The sequence below is a fragment of the Callionymus lyra genome, chromosome 4, assembly GCF_982586985.1.
Source record: "Callionymus lyra chromosome 4, fCalLyr1.hap1.1, whole genome shotgun sequence".
Lineage (NCBI taxonomy): Eukaryota > Metazoa > Chordata > Actinopteri > Syngnathiformes > Callionymidae > Callionymus > Callionymus lyra.
Genome location: NC_141821.1, coordinates 31,665,667 through 31,686,724, shown reverse-complemented (window position 1 = coordinate 31,686,724; position 21,058 = coordinate 31,665,667). Strand labels below are relative to the sequence as shown.

The following is a 21,058-nucleotide window of genomic DNA, read 5'->3' as shown; positions in this document are numbered from 1 at the left end:
GTATTAAGACATACAGCATAATTGAAATTGTAAGTTGTAAGTTGAGTAAGTGTGATAAAAACCAAAGAAGTTTTAATTGGATTCTGTTGTCATTTTAGAGCAGGGGTCACCAACATGGTGAATATTTTTCTTCATACAATAATAATCTCATTATCTTTAATTTTATTTTCCTTTCTTTTTGCCCTTTTGGTAATTACTCAATAATAATAATGATTAAAAACATGTTATTAATGTATTGGAGTTTATCATCCATAGTAATATATAGTAAGTGTGTACTAAAAATTATGGTAGCCCTCCGGGTCACACGATGTCGTTGAAGTAGCTTTCAGTTGCAAAATAGTTGTTGATCCCTGGTTTCTAGTGTTTCACAACAACGTTAAATATAGAAAAGTAGATCAGTATTTGTAAAAAGATTCTACACCTAAATATAGACTGGCAAGCTTTTTCTTTTTTTATTCGTCTTAAATAAAATTGCAATTCGCTTCTTAATTTGACCGTCCATATAAATAATGGATCATGCTCCTTCGGAAATGGGTGTAATAATATGTTTATGCAGCAGATGGCGTTGCTGTGTATACTTGCATTATTTATTTATTTTTACGACTTTTTGGAAGTACATCCCGATGAACACGATTTAGTGATTATAAATTGACTAAAGAGTCAATGAAAAATGTTTGGTCTCCGGGTAAAGCTGCACATTGAACTCAGAGCAGAGAGATTAGGACTTCATTACCCAGCATGCCTGCACAGACTCTAAAATCCCTAAAGAGGATTTGTGTTGGATCAGAGTCGACATGCCGCTGAAGAGAGAAGGTGACAGTGTTTATCTTTCGTATTTATTTACATGTTAGTGACGTGACTGTGAGTTTGTGTCAGTGTGTGGATGTGTTTGTAAGTTTGCCTGTGATTCTTTCCAGTTGTTGCTTGCTGGAGGTTTCTCTTTCCTCAGAGATATTTCAAACTGTTTATGTGATCCTTGACCTCCATACAGTGCGCACAGCTCCATGAATGTATTCATGTTTGTAGTTAAATTGGTTGTCGAGAGGCATTTCGAAGTTCAATTGCAGATTGTATTCAGCTACTTTACCACGCAGGGGTGTGAATATCCCACTGACCATGACTCCAGACAATCCTGACTTTTTTCCCTCCAATTGTACTTTTGTCATAGACTGATGTATGATAAACACACGCCTAGTTCTGTCTTGTGATGGAGCACGCAGATGTCAGGATGTCAAAGAAGATAATAAACAAGATAGTTGTCAGAGACAGTAAACACATACACAGCTGATAACTTGACCAAAATCAACAATTCATATATTGCAATTAGACTTTTCTGCATCCACACCTATTTTCTTTGTGATATGATGTTTTATTTGAGTTTCTCTCACAGTCCAAACAACCAAGTTAGTTTAAGGCTCCTAAAAAGATCTGTTGTACGTGGGACTGGTGTATTCATGCTCTGTGATTTCTTGTTTGGAAGAAGATATTCTCACCTCTCATTGGATGCTTTACCAAATAAATGGACATATATAAGATAACGTGCTGGACTGAAGGATGGAAGACCAGCAAAACAAACTACTGCTCCGTGTGTTGTTCTCAGATACGCAGCGGGCCCTGCAGGTCATGGAGGCCTGTCAGGCCGGAGCAGGGGATGGGTTCAAAGGTCGTGCAGAGAAATTGCTGAACATCTTCCAGAGTGACTTGTTCCAGGCCCTGCTGGGTAACAAGAGCACACGTCACTGATGATCATGTGAACCACCTACACATGTACACACCACATGTGTAGTTAACCACTTCACTTCAACAACATTCTATATTTATGTTCAGTTGTGTTTTCCAAGCTTCACTCGATGAGATCTTGAACCGTTTATTATATGATTGCTTGCTGTCCTGTTGCTGTTGTTTTTATATGCAAAACTCAACAACACACACATTATTAGAGACTAGAGGTCCATCCTAAGTTAGCCCATATTACTCCAAATATATTTTAAATAAACAAATACTGACAGTTGTTTTTTTTACAAAAGCCAGCCTAATACGTTACTTTTGAAGCCGAATCCAAGACAAGAAAAATTCAAAGAATTAAGATGTGATGATACTAACGGACAGATATGTACACTTTTTTATATGTCGACACAAAAAGAACCCAGTGTTGACTATTTTAAATTATACAGTTTAATGGTGTGCTTTTTTACAGACAAAATATACTGTATAATAGTCTTGCACAAAACATTTTGCAGATACTAAACTTTTAAATACTGACAAGCAAAGCTATTAAAACTTCTTCTTAAATGTAACAGTTTTTATTGTTACATCGAGTCATAACAGCACCTCTGCAAAATTTGGTCAAATAAAAAAAGATTCTGGAAGCAGATATTTTCTGAACTTTTTACTTCTAAATGAATATAAAGAGGCTAGTCTGGCATAACTTTTTCAAGTCTCACTCAAGACCATGTAAAAAAACAACAACAACACTAACAACACCAGCAGCATTGAAAGAAGGACCAAGAGTGAGGCTTTGTTTGTGTTGTAAATACATTTTAATAGGTTAAATTAATCATCTTTCCCATTAACGCCATTTCTTAATTATTACCAAGTTATAAAGTCTGCTTGCATGTTTTTGTCTTTTTTCTTAACTTTAAAATGGTATGAAAGAGACAAAGACTCACAGTATTATTGATCATCGCCAGATGTTGAAAATGTAGCTTATCTTGGAAGAAGAAAAACAAGCTCTAACTCAAAGTGAAAGTGTTGGAAATATGTTTCCACAAACCAGGCAAATGTTCCAAAAGTAAGTTCTATGGTTATTATGTTTTTTAGAGTATCAGTCATGAACAATGCAACAGAATTATTGGTGTGAAAATTATTTGATGTCTCTTTAAATTTAAGCTTTCGTTCAACTGTATTTTGAGAATATGAAAACTTTTTTTTTACAACAAACGATCCTCCAATGACACCCCGGTAGTACCAAAAAAAGAAAAAAATGTTAGATCGCTATGAATGTAAGAGTGGATACAGAGCTGACAATCTATTTACCAAGTTATTTACTCAATGAAGTGTTCATGTTTTCACAGTTTAATTCAAGTATAGAATTGTTGTGATTTTTTTTATTCAACCACACGTCTTGTCGGTAAAATAAATAGCTTTTTTTTTGTGTGTGTGTGTGTGTGTGCAGACATCCAGGAGTTCTATGAGCTGACAGTGTGTGAGGAGCAGACAACAAGCCGACCACAAACACCTGCACAGGTACGTTTGCTAGCTTTCTCTCCTCGTCCGTCTCTGTGCGTCTCTCTCTCTCTCTCTCTCTCTGTCTCTCTCTCTCTCTCTCTCTCGCTCTCTCTCTCTCCCACACACACACTCGCTCTCTCTCTGGCCCACATGGCAACACCCAGTGGTGTTACTTAGCAACAGCTGCACCAGCATTACCAGGGCAACAGCTGCATAACACCATGGCAACAGGAGCCCTGCCCCCCTCCTTATCCCTCACTTCATGTCTACCTCTCTTTTCCACCATTGAGTCACTCAAGGAGTTCAACTCCCCCCCCCCCTCAAAATGAAATGAAAAAAATAAAACAAACCAGTCTTCTTCTACTCTTCTCTCGCTCGCTCCCCTCCCTCTCCCTCTCCCTCACTCGTTACCGATAGACGGAGGGAAAGAAAAGAACGAGGGAAGACGGACAGATAGACGAAGAGTAGAGAAAGAGAGGGAGAGGGGGAGGGTGATGAAAAAAGATCGAGCATGAGTGTGTGAGCGGGTGAAAATGTGTGTGTGTGAGAGTGCATGTGTGTGAGTGTGTGTGTGTTGATATGGACTGCCTCTGCATTGTCACCACCAAGGTAAGAGCATCGCGCCACACACATGTGTCCTAAAAGCATCCGTGTTTGCACCTGCATGTCCTCACCAACCACCACTGCCCACCTCTCGTGGTGCGCTCCTTCATTCATGAACCCATTTACTCGTCCATTCAGCAGCACCCGTCCCTATATACTTCCACATCAATGCAGTTAGCATTGACACCTAGCATGGCCATTAGCTCAGGCTAGCCCCGCCTGTCGCCGCTAGCATTTTTGACCCCCCCACATGTGAATGAAGCATGTCATATGACTCTTTCAGACGCGGGGACAGAGCTAGCGTCACTTGTTAGCCGCTACAAAAGTTTGGGTAGGATCAAACATCATTGCAACAGGTAAATTGTACATTCCGCTCGTCCAGTCGTTTGTTTTCTCAACGAAACTCCACTTTAAATTTGACACCTACAAAATCATAGTTTTTGCATTTCAAGATGGCTGCCATACCTTTCAATTTATATTCATTTTTACAATGACACCAACTTTTGATCATTATCACGCAGTTTTAATGAGGTTGTTGTTGGGGACCTGTTGTGTTGCTGCTTCCTGCCCAGTGTTAGCAACACTTGTGTTCAACTCCATATGTGGTTTGTCGTCGGGAAAGAGTTCACCGAAACTGGATCAACACCAACACTATGCTATGTGACACAAGTTAGTTTTTGTCTAACTGACTCAGATGAGATCTACTGTTGGTATACAAATGAGATGTGTGTCTTTTGATGAATCATCAACATCTCTAGCAAAACAAGCCTCAGAAATGGTCTCCATTGAATGGAAAGGACAAGTTTATAATTGGGTCGGTCAGGTGGAGAGGAGAGAATATGTTGGACGGGGAATGAAATTGAGGTACATGTTAAATGAGAAGAAATGTGGTCAACAAGAACAAGTTTTGGAGTGAAAAGGGAGGATGAACGGGTTAGGCGACCTGATAAGAAAGGCTAAAAGAAGAATAAATACAAAAGATGAGATAAAGTTATGTAACTGGATTCTATCAAGTCGGCTGCCAAACTCTGAGCTGAGTGCATGTCATACGCCTCATCATCCAGCAGGGATTCTTACAAAACTGTTTTAGATTAAATATGTTTTTTCAATGAGGGTGATCAGTAATCTGTGCTTCTGACATTCAACCATAGTTGAAAATGTGTTTTGATCATCTTCAGCCCATGCTACTTTTCAAGAGTCTTTGACGTGAATACAGTCGTCGTCGTAGACTCACTTGGCCAAATATTTGGTGCAATGTGAGTTTAAAAATGAATTGTTTGCTCCACCATGATTAGTTCTGGGCCTGGGTCCAAAATGAATGTGTGTTTTTAGTCCAAAATCAATTGTATCCCTGTTATTAACACACATCTGTATTTAAGCTCAAAATGGTTCAGAATGTATTCATATAATGTGCCCTTAAATGTATGTTCCTTAAAATAATCTAGACTAACATGTTCAGCTGGAAATCTTTTGTCCCATCCTAAATGTTTTATTGTTTTTACTGGTTCGATTCAATATTTAGTAAAATAATAACTCTAATTTAATCCAGCAGTTAACAGAGTTTGTTGTTTGTTTTAGAAAACATTTGAGCTTCACTTTGATCAGATATTATTTGCATTTAACGTCCCAGTTACTGTGCTTTGTTTCTACTTTGATTTGGTCCAACTATCGCTACATCTTGCTTCTGCAGAGTAACTCTGATAAAGGGGGAGATGGAAATAGCATCTTCTATCTTTAGCTCTATCAGTACTGCTAATGGACACACACACACACACATTTAGAATTCACATCATGAATTTCAACTCCACTCGCGGCCGACTGTAAAGAGTGCGGATGAATAAAAAACGACATGTTCATGGTTGTTTTTGTGGTGCAAGCTGGGAGAAGCTTCGGCAGTGGTTACCATGGCTTCAGGTTCAGGTTCTGACCATGCAGAGGTTCACAGACTCATGCAACCGTGCACGTTAAACCTGGCATCAACTTTTCACACGTCTTGCTGAAACAGTGTCCTGATGTCTCACTGCAGAAGTATCGCTACCATGATGACGAGAGTCCGTCTGTCGATCCAAGCCCTGGTCACATGACGCACGGACGCAGCGCTGAGTTAACACTGGCACAACTGGACGGATACACCCACCCTGCAGCCATCACTGTACGTTGAAACACACACGTTGTTGTTGTAAATAAACCAGGAGAGGACTTTAAGGCAGGGCTGGGAGAATAGATTTCCCAAGGGGCCACATTATATAGTGTGACTGTTGTCAAGACGAAAGAATGATCGTTAATTAGGTGGAATTACTAAAAAAAAAGAAAGCTAAATTAACTTTGTTGTATGTATTAATATCAAGTGTAGTTGTGCACCACAATAAAATAGGACAGAATCATTATTAGTTGTATTTAAAGTATAAAACCAATACATATATGTCTAATTGTGATTCTCATCCATTGAGCATCAGGACAAACCAAAAAAAATTATTAAAAGAGAAATGCGTTAAAAAAAACTACCTTAACAAGTTGTGTGTGAATACAGTAAGACACACAGTCTGCCCAGTAGAAGATCGCTGCTCTGTTATAAGTTAAAAGAGGGAAAGGTGTAGATTGACTCCTTTTCTTTTCTCCTCATGAATGGGTTGAAAACGGTATCTCATGAAACAAGCTGCATGAATCACCAAAGATCAAGGTCAGGGAATTTAGTCAGAAAGATGCAGTTCAGTCTGTGTGAGACGAGAGTCTGTTAAATGCTTTAGATTTTGACATGTGTATCTCAAGCGAGTGTGCGCTCATCAAACTGTAAATGCACCCAGAGAATCCGCAATGAGTCAATATTCTTGAGGTCACTTTAACGGATTTGCACTTCATATCACGTTGCTGCTAAAGATATTTTATTTTTACCAACCGTTATCTTGTGAATTCCACACATCTACAATTTAACGTCTTGGTGCATGTGTGTGTAGTGAACGAGGGCATAAAGCTAAACGCTGATTTGATTAAAACTACATTTTAATTAAAAAAAATCTGTATTTAATAGTTATTTAATTGCAACAATTGTCCTAATTTTCATGTAGTACCTTTCATCACCAGCAGGGCTGTGTAAAGCATGTGTTTAATGATGGTGCAGCACAAGCGCTGGTCCTGAAGCTAGTTAGTCTGAGAGAAGAATGTTGTTCATATACGGAGCTTGTTTGAAGGACGAGGGTGCCGTCTGCATATTCAACAGGACGTGTGCAGTAAAGTTTATAGGTGTGGGTCAACCAAGGGTTCCGCTGTAGTGAATTTAATTTAAGAGCGCTGCTAAAACAGCCTCGGAAATCGCTGACAGCCGGTATTGAGTTGAACTCCAGCGGCGTCCTAGAGTGACAGACGACATGAATCTATCGTTTAAGACTTTAAACCCAAAGACACACACAGCCACACGCACACACAAAGCACATTGTCTTTCTCATTCTCAGGCGTGGGTTGTGCCCACTCTGAATGATGAGATGCTGATGCATCCCTCTGCTTTTGCTCGGCCGTCTCCATGGCAACAGCGAGGAGGGGGAGGGGGGTTTCCATAGCGACAATATTACCCTGAATGTATGAGTGAGCTTGTGTGTAAGTGTGAGTGTACGTCTGCTAAAATGTTTCTACAAGAATTGCGTTCTCTCTGCTGGCGGTCAAGTGACATCACACAGGGGAGGGGATTCCTTTAGAGGGGGAAAGACAGAGAGAGACCGAACGAGAGTCGGAAAGGGAGAGAGAGAGAGAGGCGGGAGGAAGCAGAGTGGATGCTCGGCGGAGCGTCAGAAGGGTCGAGCTGAGCAAGAGAGCGAGTGAGCGGAGGAGGAGGAGGTGGAACGAGGGATGACAGAGGACAAGCGATAATCTGCCTCTCGTCTTTTCATCGATGGATTTGTCCGCTTCATCACTTCTTTATCCCAAGTCTTGGTTCCACGGACAGAGGAGGGACGATGGTGTGATGGGCTGTCAGTCATGGCTTAGGCTCTGCACCCCGTGAACACGTCCAGGAGACCCGACCAGATTGGCCAGAGTCTGCTGAGAGCGCAGCAGAGTGCGTGCTCCTTTTGTGTTTGCTTAATTATTCATCCTTCTTTATGTAACATCCCGATGAGAGCTTGAGGCGGTGGAAGCAGGAAGTGATGTTTGTGTCGGTGTGGTACGCCAAGAAGATGGGAAGAAGATTCATCAACAACGTAAGGCGAGCGAAGAGACACAGGCAGAGAATGATGGTAGGAAGCGCTTGACTCCAAAAATGTCTCCCATCACTGCAGGTGTTGATGGCTTTGACTGTTGGCGGTCAACACTGAGCGGATCTGCGTGAATGTGCACATATGCATGTGTGTGTCTCGGCAAGTTTCGTATCTTATCACTCTCAGGGGGAGGGGCGAGCTCAATGGGATCATCTCATTATCTCAACTGTAATGAAGAGGTGATGGAAGATGGAGGGACGATGTTGATGGATGTACTTGAGCTCAATATGATGAGCTGATGCGTCGTGTTCATTTGAGATTCAATGTGAATTGTTCCATCCAGTTAAGCAACAATTGTGGAAATCAGCAACATCCATTGAGATCTTTGTAAATATTACGGTGGAAGACATAAAATGTTCTTAATATCACACTGAAAATTTGGAAATTAATTGACTTTCGATCACGTGTTTCATCATGTGTGTCCCATGTATTAACCTGAGCTTCACTCCAGGTAGCCACACCCCCCTTTTCTCAAGCTGTAGATATAACTGAACAAGCAACCAGTGGATTATGACGTGGTGTCTTTGAGTGAGTCTGTTAGAAACATGTGCCGGCATGAGCAATTTGGCAGCCTCAGCTGGGGGTGAAGCCAATTTGGTCTTGGATGAGGCCGGGCGATCTGTGTGTGATCAGTCTACTGTGTAAGAAATGTTGCAGCTCTGGAGAGGTGGAGAGGTTGTTTGCTAAAACGTGGATTTAAAAGGTATTTTCTATTCTGATTTTGTGACGCATACATTCACACAGAGCCCCTGCATGTATCTCAAGTGACCACGGGGTTTGTTGGTGGCAGCACCGTCGGGACAGATTGGACAGAAACAACACTCTAAATGATGGTTCTGTCGTCAGGGTTTGAGGAGGAGCCTCCTGAAAAACACTTTGTATTCAAAGCCCCACATTAGATTTCCCTCAAAGGTCCATACTAATGATGTAGTAGGTTCCTTCGTGTCAAAAGTATCTGATTCAAATTCGAGTTTCATTGAATACATAAAATCTGTTAGTAAAAAAAACGAAATAAAAAGCAAAACGGCCTTATTAGACAGTGGGCTACATGGTTTTGTGTGGCCTTTAATAAATCCACAGAGCTCCTGGACTAAACCAACTTTAATGGAAGCATGTTTAAAGAGCAATGCACTTTGTACTGTTAGAAATATTGCTCTCTTTTTGGTGAACAACCAGAAGCCATTCTTAATTTGTAACCAAGACTTCCCTCTTATTTTTTAGAACATACAGGCTTCATACTATTTGTTTTGGAAACAGATTCCCGATTCGCATTTTACGGGAGATTTTCGAACCATTGGTGTTCATAGGCTTGGTGAGGGAGTTTAATTTAGTAATTTGATAGCAATCAAAATGAAAGCATAAAAGGTAAATGGCCTGATTTATTCATGGTCAGTTAAAAGAAGCAGGTTTTACGACGTGTCGTTACTCTGTATCCCCTTGTCTTTTCTCCGGGAAGGACAAAAATGAACTGCTGCACCAAGTGAACAAGGCATGATGGTATTTGTGCTTTTTGTCAAGCAGAATCTAGTTTGTAGAATCCTTGTGTTTCAATGAGGTGATGTTTTATTATTCTTTTACCGAGACTGAAAATTCAATTAGATTTAATCTAAATTGTCAAATGATAAGAGTTATCTCAGGACACTTTAAATAACACTAAATGAGAGAAGAGAAAAACACGTCCCAGTGAATCACAATGAGTGACAGTGGCGAGGGAAAACTTCCTTTTAACAGGAAGAAAACTTGAGGAGAACCAGACTCGGTGTGGACCACCTCCTGCTGTGACCGGCTTAGGGAGAGAAGGAGCTAAAAAGGGCAGAGGAGAGGACATGAGGAATGATGAGGAAGAACATTGTAGAGAAGGTACAAGGGTCATCATGGAGAGGATCCTGGATCAGTTGGTGTTATCAAGTCAAGGTGTAGAAGATCCTGGATCCAGCAGCATGCTCAGATGGTGGAGCACTGGGGCTCCTGGAGAGATGTAGAGGAAGAGGGGGAGTTAGAATTGTACAGATGACAAGACATGATGTATGAAGGAAAGCACAGCGAGAGAGAGAGAGACAGTGTATAAAAACTCCCCCAATCTAAACCTACAGCAGCTCAACTGGGAACAGGTCCAGCAGAGTCAGAGCCAGAATCTCACAGCTCTGAAGTCATTTAACACAGATGCGAGTGTTGTAAAAGTTTAACTTCCTTTAACAATTCAAGAGGCGGCTCTAGGTCCAGGGGCAGTCTTATTCCCAGAGCGAGTCGGAGTGATAATAACAGTTGGATCGCTTCCATCATCATCCACCAAGATCCTTTGTATGTTGTGATGAAGTTCTTACCTCTGGAGCTCAGTCATCCAGGATAGACTCTCCGTGAGAGGATGCAGTTGAGCTGGTCGCTTTCAAGGAAGCTTCTGGAAGTGTATCTGGGAAAAAAAGTCTTGGGTTTTTTGTTTTAGATCATCTTCCCTGGTGTCTTCTAAAAAGGTTCACCTACAGACCCATTAATGTTCAGATTTGTGTCACAGGATTTGAACATAAAAACACTGTTATTTGTATTGGTGGAGGGAAAAAAAACGTTTTTGTTGACGTTGCTCTGCCAGTTACCAGCCGTGTTGGGATCACAGTTGCATTGTGAAGTGGCAGTTTTAATAAGGGTTGTTGCTATGCCAGGAGCAGAGCAGCTCAGTCAGGACGAGGGCTCTTCAGCGCATGACGTCCACACTGTGTGGCAGCTCCGTTAGGATTGACCATTTTTAGACGTTTTTATCTTAAAATCTATCTGCAGAGATGTAGCAGCTCAGTTAACAACATGGAGGTGAGAATGATTTCACTATATCCAGAGAAAACACAGTCACACATGCGCACACTGGAGTGGTTTTAATAAGTGACACACGTGAGTGGAGGTTCTCCAGAGACCAAGATTAAGTTAAACTGTCAGCAGATGTGCCTACTTTTCACTTCATTCATTTCATAGCCAGTGAGGAGCTGCCACGGTGAACAGTGTTGACCTTTTAGTCAAGTGTGAGGTTGAGATCATGTGAGATGATGTCGACGGGTGAGAAGATCTCAGATCCTCCTGGATGTAAATGAATCTTCCAGGACTCAAACCATCTCAATCACATGATCAGCTTGTGATATCTTGTCTAGTCGGGGTCACTGGGGTCAATCCGTGTCATTGGGAAGCGTCTCAGTGAACGATAGCGTAAACTTTACTTTAAGATACATTGAGGGACAGCAGATGTGAACTAATGCGAGCTGCATTAATGTTGCCGTAGAGTGGTCAGAATTAACCTTAAGAGATCATCAATTTTTTTAAAACCTATTCTTTCTCATTTAATGTTTTACCCTTAACAATACAAAATATATTTGCGAATATATTCATAATATAAAACCACAATTCTCACGTGTTTCTTGATTTTACATTTTTTCAATTTAACTGTTTATTCAATTGTTTCTTTTTTTCATTTGGTCTTGATTGTTTTAGTGTTTTTGTCCAAGTGACACATCACATTATGGTTCTTTTTCTTCAGCTTGACGGTCAACAGTCACATTGTATTTAGATCCACAGTCGCCCGCTGACCTAAAGTGTCAGGAGGTCGCAGTAAATCCCACTCGGTGGAATGTGTATCCAGTGAGTTTCATTTGTATGTACGCTTAGGTAGCAAAACAACAAACAGCTTCATTTCCATAATCAGCTGGAGGAGCAGTTCTCTGACGGCAGCGGTCGAGTCGAGATCCAGATTATCTTCGGCGACAAAATGTTCGAATGGTTTGGGTTTCAACCGTCTTGGTCACGTCCGGGCGCCGTGAGCACGACGTGCCGCTGCTGCAGAGCGATGCTGAGGAGGATGACGTAGGTGCAGCGTGTCAACAGGTGCAGTTGAAGGTCAGATTCCATCAGTCTGTTCAGGAAGTGATGTCACACTTATGTTAATGACTGTGAGGTAGAGATAGCATGAGAGGAGAAATTTGGTTTCTATAGCTACAGTAACAGTTGCCACGGTAACCATTTCCCTCTGGGCTCAACAGCTGTTGCCATAGAGTTGCCATGGGAACGTGGAGCCAGCAGACAGAGAGAGAGAGGTGCTTCATGGGATTTAACTATTTTCTCTTTTTGTGACACAGATGAACGGATCAGAAGGAGAGTTGGAGTATGAGGAGATAACACTGGAGAGAGTAAGGACACACACACACACACACACACACACACACACACACACACACACACACACACACACCAGCACTTAAAATCATTATTCTAGAAACACAGTCCTCTGACGTCAGCCAGATATTTTTGTGTCCCGTTTATTTTTGGCTCCAAAGTCAGACATCATTAGGTTTACACGAAAACATCCCAAAATAAACTCTTTAAGCAAAGCGAGTGAACCGTGAGGCTCAGGGGTGGATGTGAGGTTAAACCTGCATTGATGTGTGTGTGTGTTGCAGGGGAATTCTGGTTTAGGGTTCAGCATCGCAGGAGGTACAGATAACCCTCACATCGGCGACGACCCCTCTATCTTCATCACCAAGATCATCCCCGGAGGAGCTGCTGCCCAAGATGGACGCCTCAGGTGCGCAGACACACACACACACACGCAGACACACACACACACACGCAGACACACACACGTTAATTAACTTTTCAGTTAATCACTCCTCTCTGTCTCCCCGTCTGTCTCCAGGGTGAACGACAGCATCGTATTTGTGAACGACGTTGACGTGCGCGAGGTCACTCACTCCATCGCCGTCGAGGCGCTGAAGGAGGCGGGGCCTGTAGTCCGGCTGTACGTCCTGCGGCGTCGCCCGCCGAGCGAACGGATGACGCAGATCAAGTTGATTAAGGGGCCCAAAGGTAAGAGGAGCGAGGGGGGGAAACCAAACAAAAAATGGAGCTGAGATGAAAAGAAAGAAGAGAAAAAAATGGTCATATGAAAAGGAGAGCAGACGATTAACTCCAGGGATGGAGTGAGGGAAATAAAGGAGGGGTTGAAAGAGAAAAGGACACATGAGAGGGAATCAGAATATAAAGGAGTTGTGCAGCTGTTATGTAATAGTGCCTTTAATCTCGGACCCCCTCTGGTGGAAGCCTTGAATAATGCAAGTTCATATTTAAGATGAAGAAGTAAGTTTAGCGATGAGGGGCCGTGATTCGTCTTTCCTGGAGATCAATGGAAGGATAGAAATCAATCTATTAGTCGAAATATAAATAGTTTAAAGTATTGAAGAATAACATTAACTGTTAATTGGGGAAATGAAGGCTGTCACAGCAGTTCACATAAAACACGATTTATTATACAAACACATTATATTAAGACATACAGTACATATAGTAAAAAAAATAACAAATACAACAATTCATATGAATAATAACAAAACAAAACAATGAACCCAATAAAACAAAATAAATAATTAAAAAAATGGATGAAATAAAAACTCAATGGAGTTATGATCAATATTTATTAAAAACGATTATTGTTAGTACATTTATAAAAGTACACAGGTGGGGGGAGGGAGTGAAGAACCTATTTTTGATTTAACCATTTTTATTTATTGACAGAAAGTTGCAGACCAATAAGCGAATGATTCACAAGCATGATGTGTGGAGTTTGTTCTTGTGTGCAAGGACTGACGGTCCAGGAAATGAATGAATGTCGACATGTCAAATTCTCAATTCAATTTCCTACTATTCTGATCATACAGAGATAGATTCCCTCCAACACTTGCCTGTGTGTCATAGGAGCCATGTTTGTTTCATTGATCTCATTTTGTCTCAACACAGGTTTGGGGTTCAGTATAGCCGGGGGTGTGGGGAACCAGCACGTCCCGGGAGACAACAGCATCTATGTGACCAAAATCATCGAGGGGGGGGCGGCGCATCGGGACGGGCGGCTCCAGATAGGAGACAAAATTCTTGCGGTGAGTTTCAGCTTTTCAGCCGTTCATGAGTTTTTTGGTGTGGTTGACTCACGCCGGACCCCTGCAGGTGAACCACATGTCTCTGGAGGACGTCCTGCACGAGGATGCCGTGGCAGCTCTTAAGAACACGGGGGAGGTGGTCTATCTGAAGGTGGCGACGCCCACCGCGCAGTACATCCACCCCGTTGATCGCTACAGTCCTCCCGACCTCACCAGCTGTACGTCCACCTCAGATTTAAGCAACGTCCCTATTGAAGCTAATTCATTTAAGAAGCTACAAAGTAACCCTGGTCTATCTGCAGCCTACATGGAACCAGACTACATGTGTGATTACCCTCAAGCGCTGCCTCCCCCGTCACCGCGGCGATACTCTCCTATCCCCCGAGGCATGATGGGAGAGGACGACTACTCTCGAGAGCCGCGGCGAGTGTGTGTGCAGCGAGGCTCCACCGGGCTGGGCTTCAACATCGTGGGAGGAGAAGACGGAGAGGGAATCTTCATCTCCTTCATCCTGGCCGGAGGACCGGCAGACCTGAGTGGGGAGCTCAAAAAGGGGGACCAGATCCTCAGTGTGAGTCTTAACAACATGTTCCTCAGGAGTCTAACTCAGTCACACAGGGGCCCAAGATATTTAAGCAGACTTGAACAATCTGATCGTGATTGTATTTTCATTTTTGGCAACTGAATCCATCCTAATATCATCAAAATCATCCAGTTCCTTTCCTACACCACTGATGTTACTCTTATTGCAGTCTCTGTATGACTTCCATAATCGTTTCTTATCTTATCATAAACACCAGTCATGAATGTGAACACTTTAACTTTAAATTTTATCCAACCAACTCACAGGCTACACAAAGCCTAATAAAGCCACATGGAGCCTATCCCAGCTTCCTGGGGGAGGGGGGTGGACACCCTGGACAGGAAGCCAGTCAATGACTGAATTAATATATTTAGTCCTGGACTCATGTGTTCGATTTCTTGCCCAACGCATGGTTGAGTTTGACAACCTTGATGTAATTTCTCTGAGTCTGTAGTCAAACTTATGTCTGTGCTTAAAATTGTGGAGATGTTGTCCTGTGACCGAGAAATCAGAAGGTGAAGAATGGAAGTAAATCAGTGCAATATTACAATTTTTAAAGCATTTTAAATTCAATATATAAAAAAAAACACCAGCCAAAATCAACCGAGTTACTGGATCATACTTGTATCAACGATCAGGTGACGTCATCACTGCCGCATCAGTTTAGATATTTTCATGACAAAGTATCAACTTTGTTTTTAACGTCTGGAGTTTAAACATCTTAAACTACATCTCATGATCACTCAGTAGATTCTGATGTCAAAGGATTTAAACAGGAATGACGTTTTAATTTAATGGTCACATCGTTTATCCATAACATCTGTTTAGCTCAGTAAGATAATGTGAAAGTAGTGTAAATTCTCATTTTTTGAAGTCGCAGGTCTGAAACCTGCTCTAGAACTTTTGTAAAGTGATGTCATGTTTTAGTATTAACTCATATCTGGTGAGACTGATTCTCTTTATAACATTTGTTCTGTGAAAAAAGTATTGTCTTTAAAAGTGGTAGGTTCGAAACTCCGAGCCTAATGTCCCATGAGAGCGTGCAAGTGTAGTTATGACAACGTCTAAGTACCCGTGATGTGCAGTTTTATTTTAGTTAAACTTGCTCTCAAGAGGTTTCAAACAAGATCATCTCTATTAATAAAGTATTTGTGTTAATGAATGTAAAATGTAAACATTTACACCCGAGCTTGTCTGAACTCCTTTGTGTGACTCATGTCAGATGTCAAGGGAAATCATTGAGATTTATTTAGAAGAAATTGCATTTTTTCACAGAACAAACGCTATAAAGAGAGTCAGTCTCAGCAGATATGAGATCATTCTGAAACATGACATCACTTGACAAAAGTTCTAGAGCAGGTTTAGAACCCGTGACTCCAAAAAATGAGACTCTACATTATCTCACTGAGCTAAGCAAACGTTGTGGGCGGGGCTTCAACAAACAGTATTATAGTGACGGATCAGACCATCAAAGTGAACGTTTCTGTTTAAATCCTTTGATGTGAGAATCTACTGATTGATCGTGAGATGTAGTTTAGCATGTTTAAACAAAGTTGATACTTTGTCATGAAAATATCTAAACTGATGACGTCACCTGATCGTTTATGCATGAAAGTATGATCCACTAACTTGGTACTAGTTTGATTTTGTCTGTTGGCTCTGTTATGCTGAATTCAAAAGGCTTCAAATTTTGTTTATATTGGATTTAAATTACCCTGTATTATTTTATATTAAATAGATAAAACCCTAAGAATTAAAAAATATTGAAAAATTGAAATAAAAACATAAAAAATATTGAATGATTGAAATTAAAAGATAACAAATATTGAATAATTAAAATTAATTGAAATTAATTCAATATTTGAAAAAACAAAAAATTCAACCATTCAATATCAAGATGGCATTGATGTACTTCCATAGTGAAGCGTCACTGACTGACAAGACAACATTTGAGTTTGCTTCAGGAAGGGTGTGTGCAGGTTATAGTTACACCTCTAGACAAACTTAAATAATGTCGACATCAGGTTCGGATTTGTTGCTGTCAAGATGCCCGGGAAGAGCATCTAAGTAACTGTAGCTGAACTATTTTATGAAATAATTAATTGAAACACTCTTGGTAAATTATTTGAAGGTCAAAAAGAACGAGAGAGAGAGAAAGGAACTAGAGAAGCAAGAAGATAAATATATTGCTCAACCCATTGAAAATATTGAATCCACGCTTTTTTATTCACATTTTATTCTTCTCACAGTCTTAGCTTCAAGACGTCTTGTTGTGTCCAAGTGATCAACAAACGTATAAACAACAGAGATGCTGGCTCCATTCATTTCCTTCATAGCGGAAGTACAGAGAGAATAGAAGGAAAAAAACTAAACCAACCAAGCAATAGTGTTTTTTTAATTATACTGTTTCAATTGAATATGATCTATTTTTTAAGGATCAACATGATACAGAGTGAAGTGAAAGGGCTTGGATCACATCTGTGATGTAGACTGACCCTTCTGTAGCTGCAGGGGGGAGGGTGGGGGAGTGATGGGGGGAGCAGCTCCTGCCAGAGAAGGGAGCAGAAAAGCAGGACAGTGTAAGAGAGAGTTCAAACGCTCCGTCGCTGTGAAGAGCTGCAGAGGCTGCACATGATGAGCAGTTATTGTCAGTGTTTGCACTCGACTGCACATTCTCAAGACCTCGTGGACTTCTTTTCTTCTTGGACTGCGACTTGTTTACCAACACTGTCAGTTGAACACACAGTCTTTGATCAAACCAGCAGTTTCTGACGGAGAAATAAATCACGACAGGAACACTCGTCTAATGTTCTCTCGGTTGTGTGTGTGTGTGCAGGTGAACGGCGTGGATCTACGGTACGCTACACACGAGCAGGCGGCGGCGGCGCTGAAGAGCGCCGGACAGACTGTTACCATCGTGGCCCAGTACAGGCCCGAGGGTGAGCTGGCACGAACAGATGCTTGTTATCTCGGAGACGGTAACGAATACGTCGGGTGTTTGTCCAGAGTACAGCCGCTTCGAAGCCAAGATCCACGACCTCAGAGAGCAGATGATGAACAGCACGTCGGGGAGTCTGAGGACCAATCGCAGCTTCTACGTCAGGTGTGTTGGTTTAACCACGTGTGAGGCGTTCAGGGACCCCGGTGAGAGTGTGTTCGTGTTGTTGCAGAGCGTTGTTCGACTACGACAAGCAGTGGGACTGCGGCGTCCTGTCGCAGGCCCTGGACTTCAACTACGGGGAGGTTCTTCACGTGGTGGACAGCGCTGACGATGAGTGGTGGCAGGCCAGGCGGATCAACCAGCAGGGGGAGCTAGAGGAGCTTGGTTATATACCCTCAAAACACAGGTGGGCCCCAAGTTAAATTCTCAGGTGTCAAACTCACAAATACTGCTTATTGAATTTGAGGGTTGAGTTCAGTTACCTAAGGCGTCACATTATTTACCTTTAATTTGAATATTTATCATGTTATAGTTGTTTTTTTATTATTATACATTTTCCCGAAGGAGACCTCCAGAGGCATAATCTATCTATCTACAGTATCTATCTATCTATCTGGTTGTTTCTAACAAGTGTACTGTAGGTTAAATCTTTTTTATGATCTGAAAACGCAAACTTCCTTAATGTGGGAAGAATAAAGGAATATGTTAAATTATCTTATCTTGATTGTAGTTCATGTCTGTCAAACCTCAATGTTTATAATAAAAAAAATGCTGTGAATAACTACGTAACAAACATTTATGTATTAAATAAAAAAACCTTTTTTTTTCAAAATACATTTTTTAATTACAATTTTCTGTATACTTATTTCTAGAGACAAAATAAAAGTCACTAGTTATATCGGGATTGACTTTAAAATGAATAATAAGTCTGATTAGGGACCCGCAAGTAAAAGTAAAGTAAAGTGGTAGTTAAATCAAATACAGGATGAAACTATGTCACAGGATGAAGAGGAGACTAGCATGTAGCATGTAGCATCATTACACTTCTGTTCTTCAAAAAAGATATGTTTGTGAGGCTGACGAGTGTGTGTTCCAGGGTGGAGAGGAAGGAGTGGTCACGGATGAAGAGTAAAGGTAACGCACAGATATTCTGACATGAAACAGCAAATAAAGGATGATTTCTGAGGAAACATGTTGTTGCAGGAAGAGAAGGCTTCATCCACAGCTACGAGCCCGTCACGCAGATTGAAGGTAAACAGAAAAACCACCTCCTTTAAACACGGATGTTTGTCAACAAAGATGTTTAGTTCCTGACCTCAGGCGTATTAGTGCGTGTCAGAAATGAGTTCAATGCTCTGATCTTTTGGTGTTTTATTTATTTTTAGACGTGTGTATTTTAGTGGAAGATATGTTTTTGGACTCTTTGATGAGACCACAGTCCCTTTAGTTAAAACACTTACTGAGGTGATTGAGTTGAACTTATTTCTGGCTCATCTATAACTCTCCTTGCAGTGGACTACGCTCGCCCAGTCATCATCTTGGGACCCACCAAAGACCGAGTGAACGACGACCTGCTCTCGGAGTTTCCCGACAAGTTTGGCTCCTGCGTGCCCCGTAAGTCTGCCGCGGCCACCGACTTGACGGCTGCGACCTTTGACCTTCAATCCTTCCTCAGACACGACTCGCCCCCGCAGAGACTACGAGATGGACGGACGCGACTACCACTTTGTGTCATCACGGGAACAGATGGAGCGGGATATCCAGTCCCATCGGTTCATCGAGGCGGGTCAGTACAACAACCACCTGTACGGGACGTCGGTGCAGAGCGTGAGGCAGGTGGCGGAGCAGGTACGACAGAGGCGGTGTCATTAGTATTGTTTCATTTATATTTGTATTTCTATATAATTCTGATGTTTGCTCTCCAGGGAAAGCACTGCATCCTTGACGTGTCAGCTAACGCTGTACGGAGGCTCCAAGCTGCTCACCTTCATCCCATAGCCATCTTCATCAGGCCCAGATCCTTGGAGAATATCCTGTAAGTCAACACTCTGGGGAAACGCCCGAACGCGTCCCTCAACGTCTAAGATGTGTTGTGTGTGTGTGTGTGTGTGCAGGGATCTAAACAAGCGTCTATCCGAGGATCAGGCCAGGAAAGCTCTGGATCGAGCCATTAAGCTGGAGCAAGACTTCCTTGAGTGTTTCACAGGTACAAATATGTTAAAGCAAACCTGTTTTTTTAAACTTAAATCTATTCGCTCGTCGTCATTTTACCACATTTACAGTCTAGGTTGATAATTGTGTGTGTTTTCTGCAGCCATCGTGCACGGAGACAGTTTCGAGGAGGTGTACCACCTGACCAAGGCCGTCATCGAGGAGCAGAGCGGGCCCTACATCTGGGTTGTGACTCGTGAACGGCTGTGATTGGTCAGCGACGGGTGCCTTTCACTTGAAGACCCCCCCCCCGACCCCCTCCTGCCTCCCTGCTGGCAGTTTGACTTGACAAAAAAAAAGCTGATGACTTCATTGTCTTTTTTTATTTCCCTTTTTCCTGGATGACAATTGAACACCGGACGCTGTCGCCATGGCAACCACACAGACCATTGATCAGAGATTGAATCAATAATCCTGTGTTATCAGTAAATTATGAACCGGACTTTAGAGTTCAGTTGATATTGAAGTTATTATATTCTCATATTTATTGAATTGATTGATCTATTTATTGATTTATTGATTGATGTGACGTGCAGAACTTGAGTGTGCGTGAGTGTGTGTGTGCGTGCGCGTGTGCTTAGTGTACATAAAGACTCGTGTGACTTGTAAATAAAAATGATGGGGCTCAAACACACAGTCTATTCAGGGCTTAACGATTAAACCACCACTGGACGACCACTCCCACCCCGACCTCCTGGGTTACATGAACTGCCTGGACTTCACTTCCCAGAATCCCTCGCTGCTGAACAGTGCCGTTCAGACCGCTTGAACTTCTTAGCAAGAAGGGAGAAACGATCCAAGAACCGGTCTGGACTATAATACCAATAACTCACAGCAGAGGTGACTAAAGACGCTCTCTCACCTGCAGGGGTGGAAGTCCTACAACTGTGGTTTCTTCAAGGACACCAATGAGCCGCAGCGAACTTACAGATCCAACTGTGGCAGCTGCTGCCTGAACTCTGACATCAGGGACGAGTGAATTATACCAATATTTATTTTCATCGACATCATTGACATCACCTCTCTCCTGTAAACACACACGCGCTGATAAAAACACACAAAGAAGGATGTTGCTGTGACAACCAGCTTGTTGTATAATTAAATGAATTAGTTCTCAATTAAAGAATCAATAAATTGCTTATAAAAGTCAAATGTGATTAGGTTATTCATGGGTTTTGCTTTCATCCTTTTATTCTGACAAATGCTTCCAGTTATATTTACTGATGTATATATATATATATGTTTATATATATTTATATATATATGTATAATTATCCCTTTTCTCAGGTCGTCTACCGTACACCTTTTTTTTTTTAAATGCATGTTAAACTATATTGAACCA

At 41.7% G+C, this 21,058-nt stretch overlaps 1 protein-coding gene across 1 annotated transcript; it reads left to right on the top strand.

Annotated features, from left to right (window-relative positions):
• The first annotated feature begins 739 nt into the window (after positions 1 to 739).
• Positions 740 to 20,868, top strand: dlg4b (discs, large homolog 4b (Drosophila)). The gene is made up of 20 exons (XM_087789777.1): positions 740 to 813; positions 1,601 to 1,720; positions 3,176 to 3,246; positions 5,858 to 5,983; positions 12,191 to 12,241; positions 12,512 to 12,636; positions 12,748 to 12,917; positions 13,845 to 13,981; positions 14,049 to 14,199; positions 14,284 to 14,552; positions 17,401 to 17,503; positions 17,571 to 17,667; positions 17,735 to 17,911; positions 18,602 to 18,639; positions 18,709 to 18,756; positions 19,018 to 19,119; positions 19,181 to 19,353; positions 19,431 to 19,540; positions 19,620 to 19,711; positions 19,820 to 20,868. The coding sequence occupies exons 1-20, from the start codon at positions 795 to 797 to the stop codon at positions 19,924 to 19,926; spliced, it is 2,286 nt and encodes a 761-aa protein (XP_087645903.1). The 5' UTR covers positions 740 to 794; the 3' UTR covers positions 19,927 to 20,868.
• Positions 20,869 to 21,058: the final 190 nt, after the last annotated feature.

Excerpts from the sequence above, each read along its gene's own strand:
- dlg4b (XM_087789777.1), top strand. Across the intron at positions 5,984-12,190 it reads CCCACCCTGCAGCCATCACT|ATGAACGGATCAGAAGGAGA; the intron begins GTACGTTGAAAC and ends TTTGTGACACAG. Across the intron at positions 17,668-17,734 it reads AATCGCAGCTTCTACGTCAG|AGCGTTGTTCGACTACGACA; the intron begins GTGTGTTGGTTT and ends GTGTTGTTGCAG.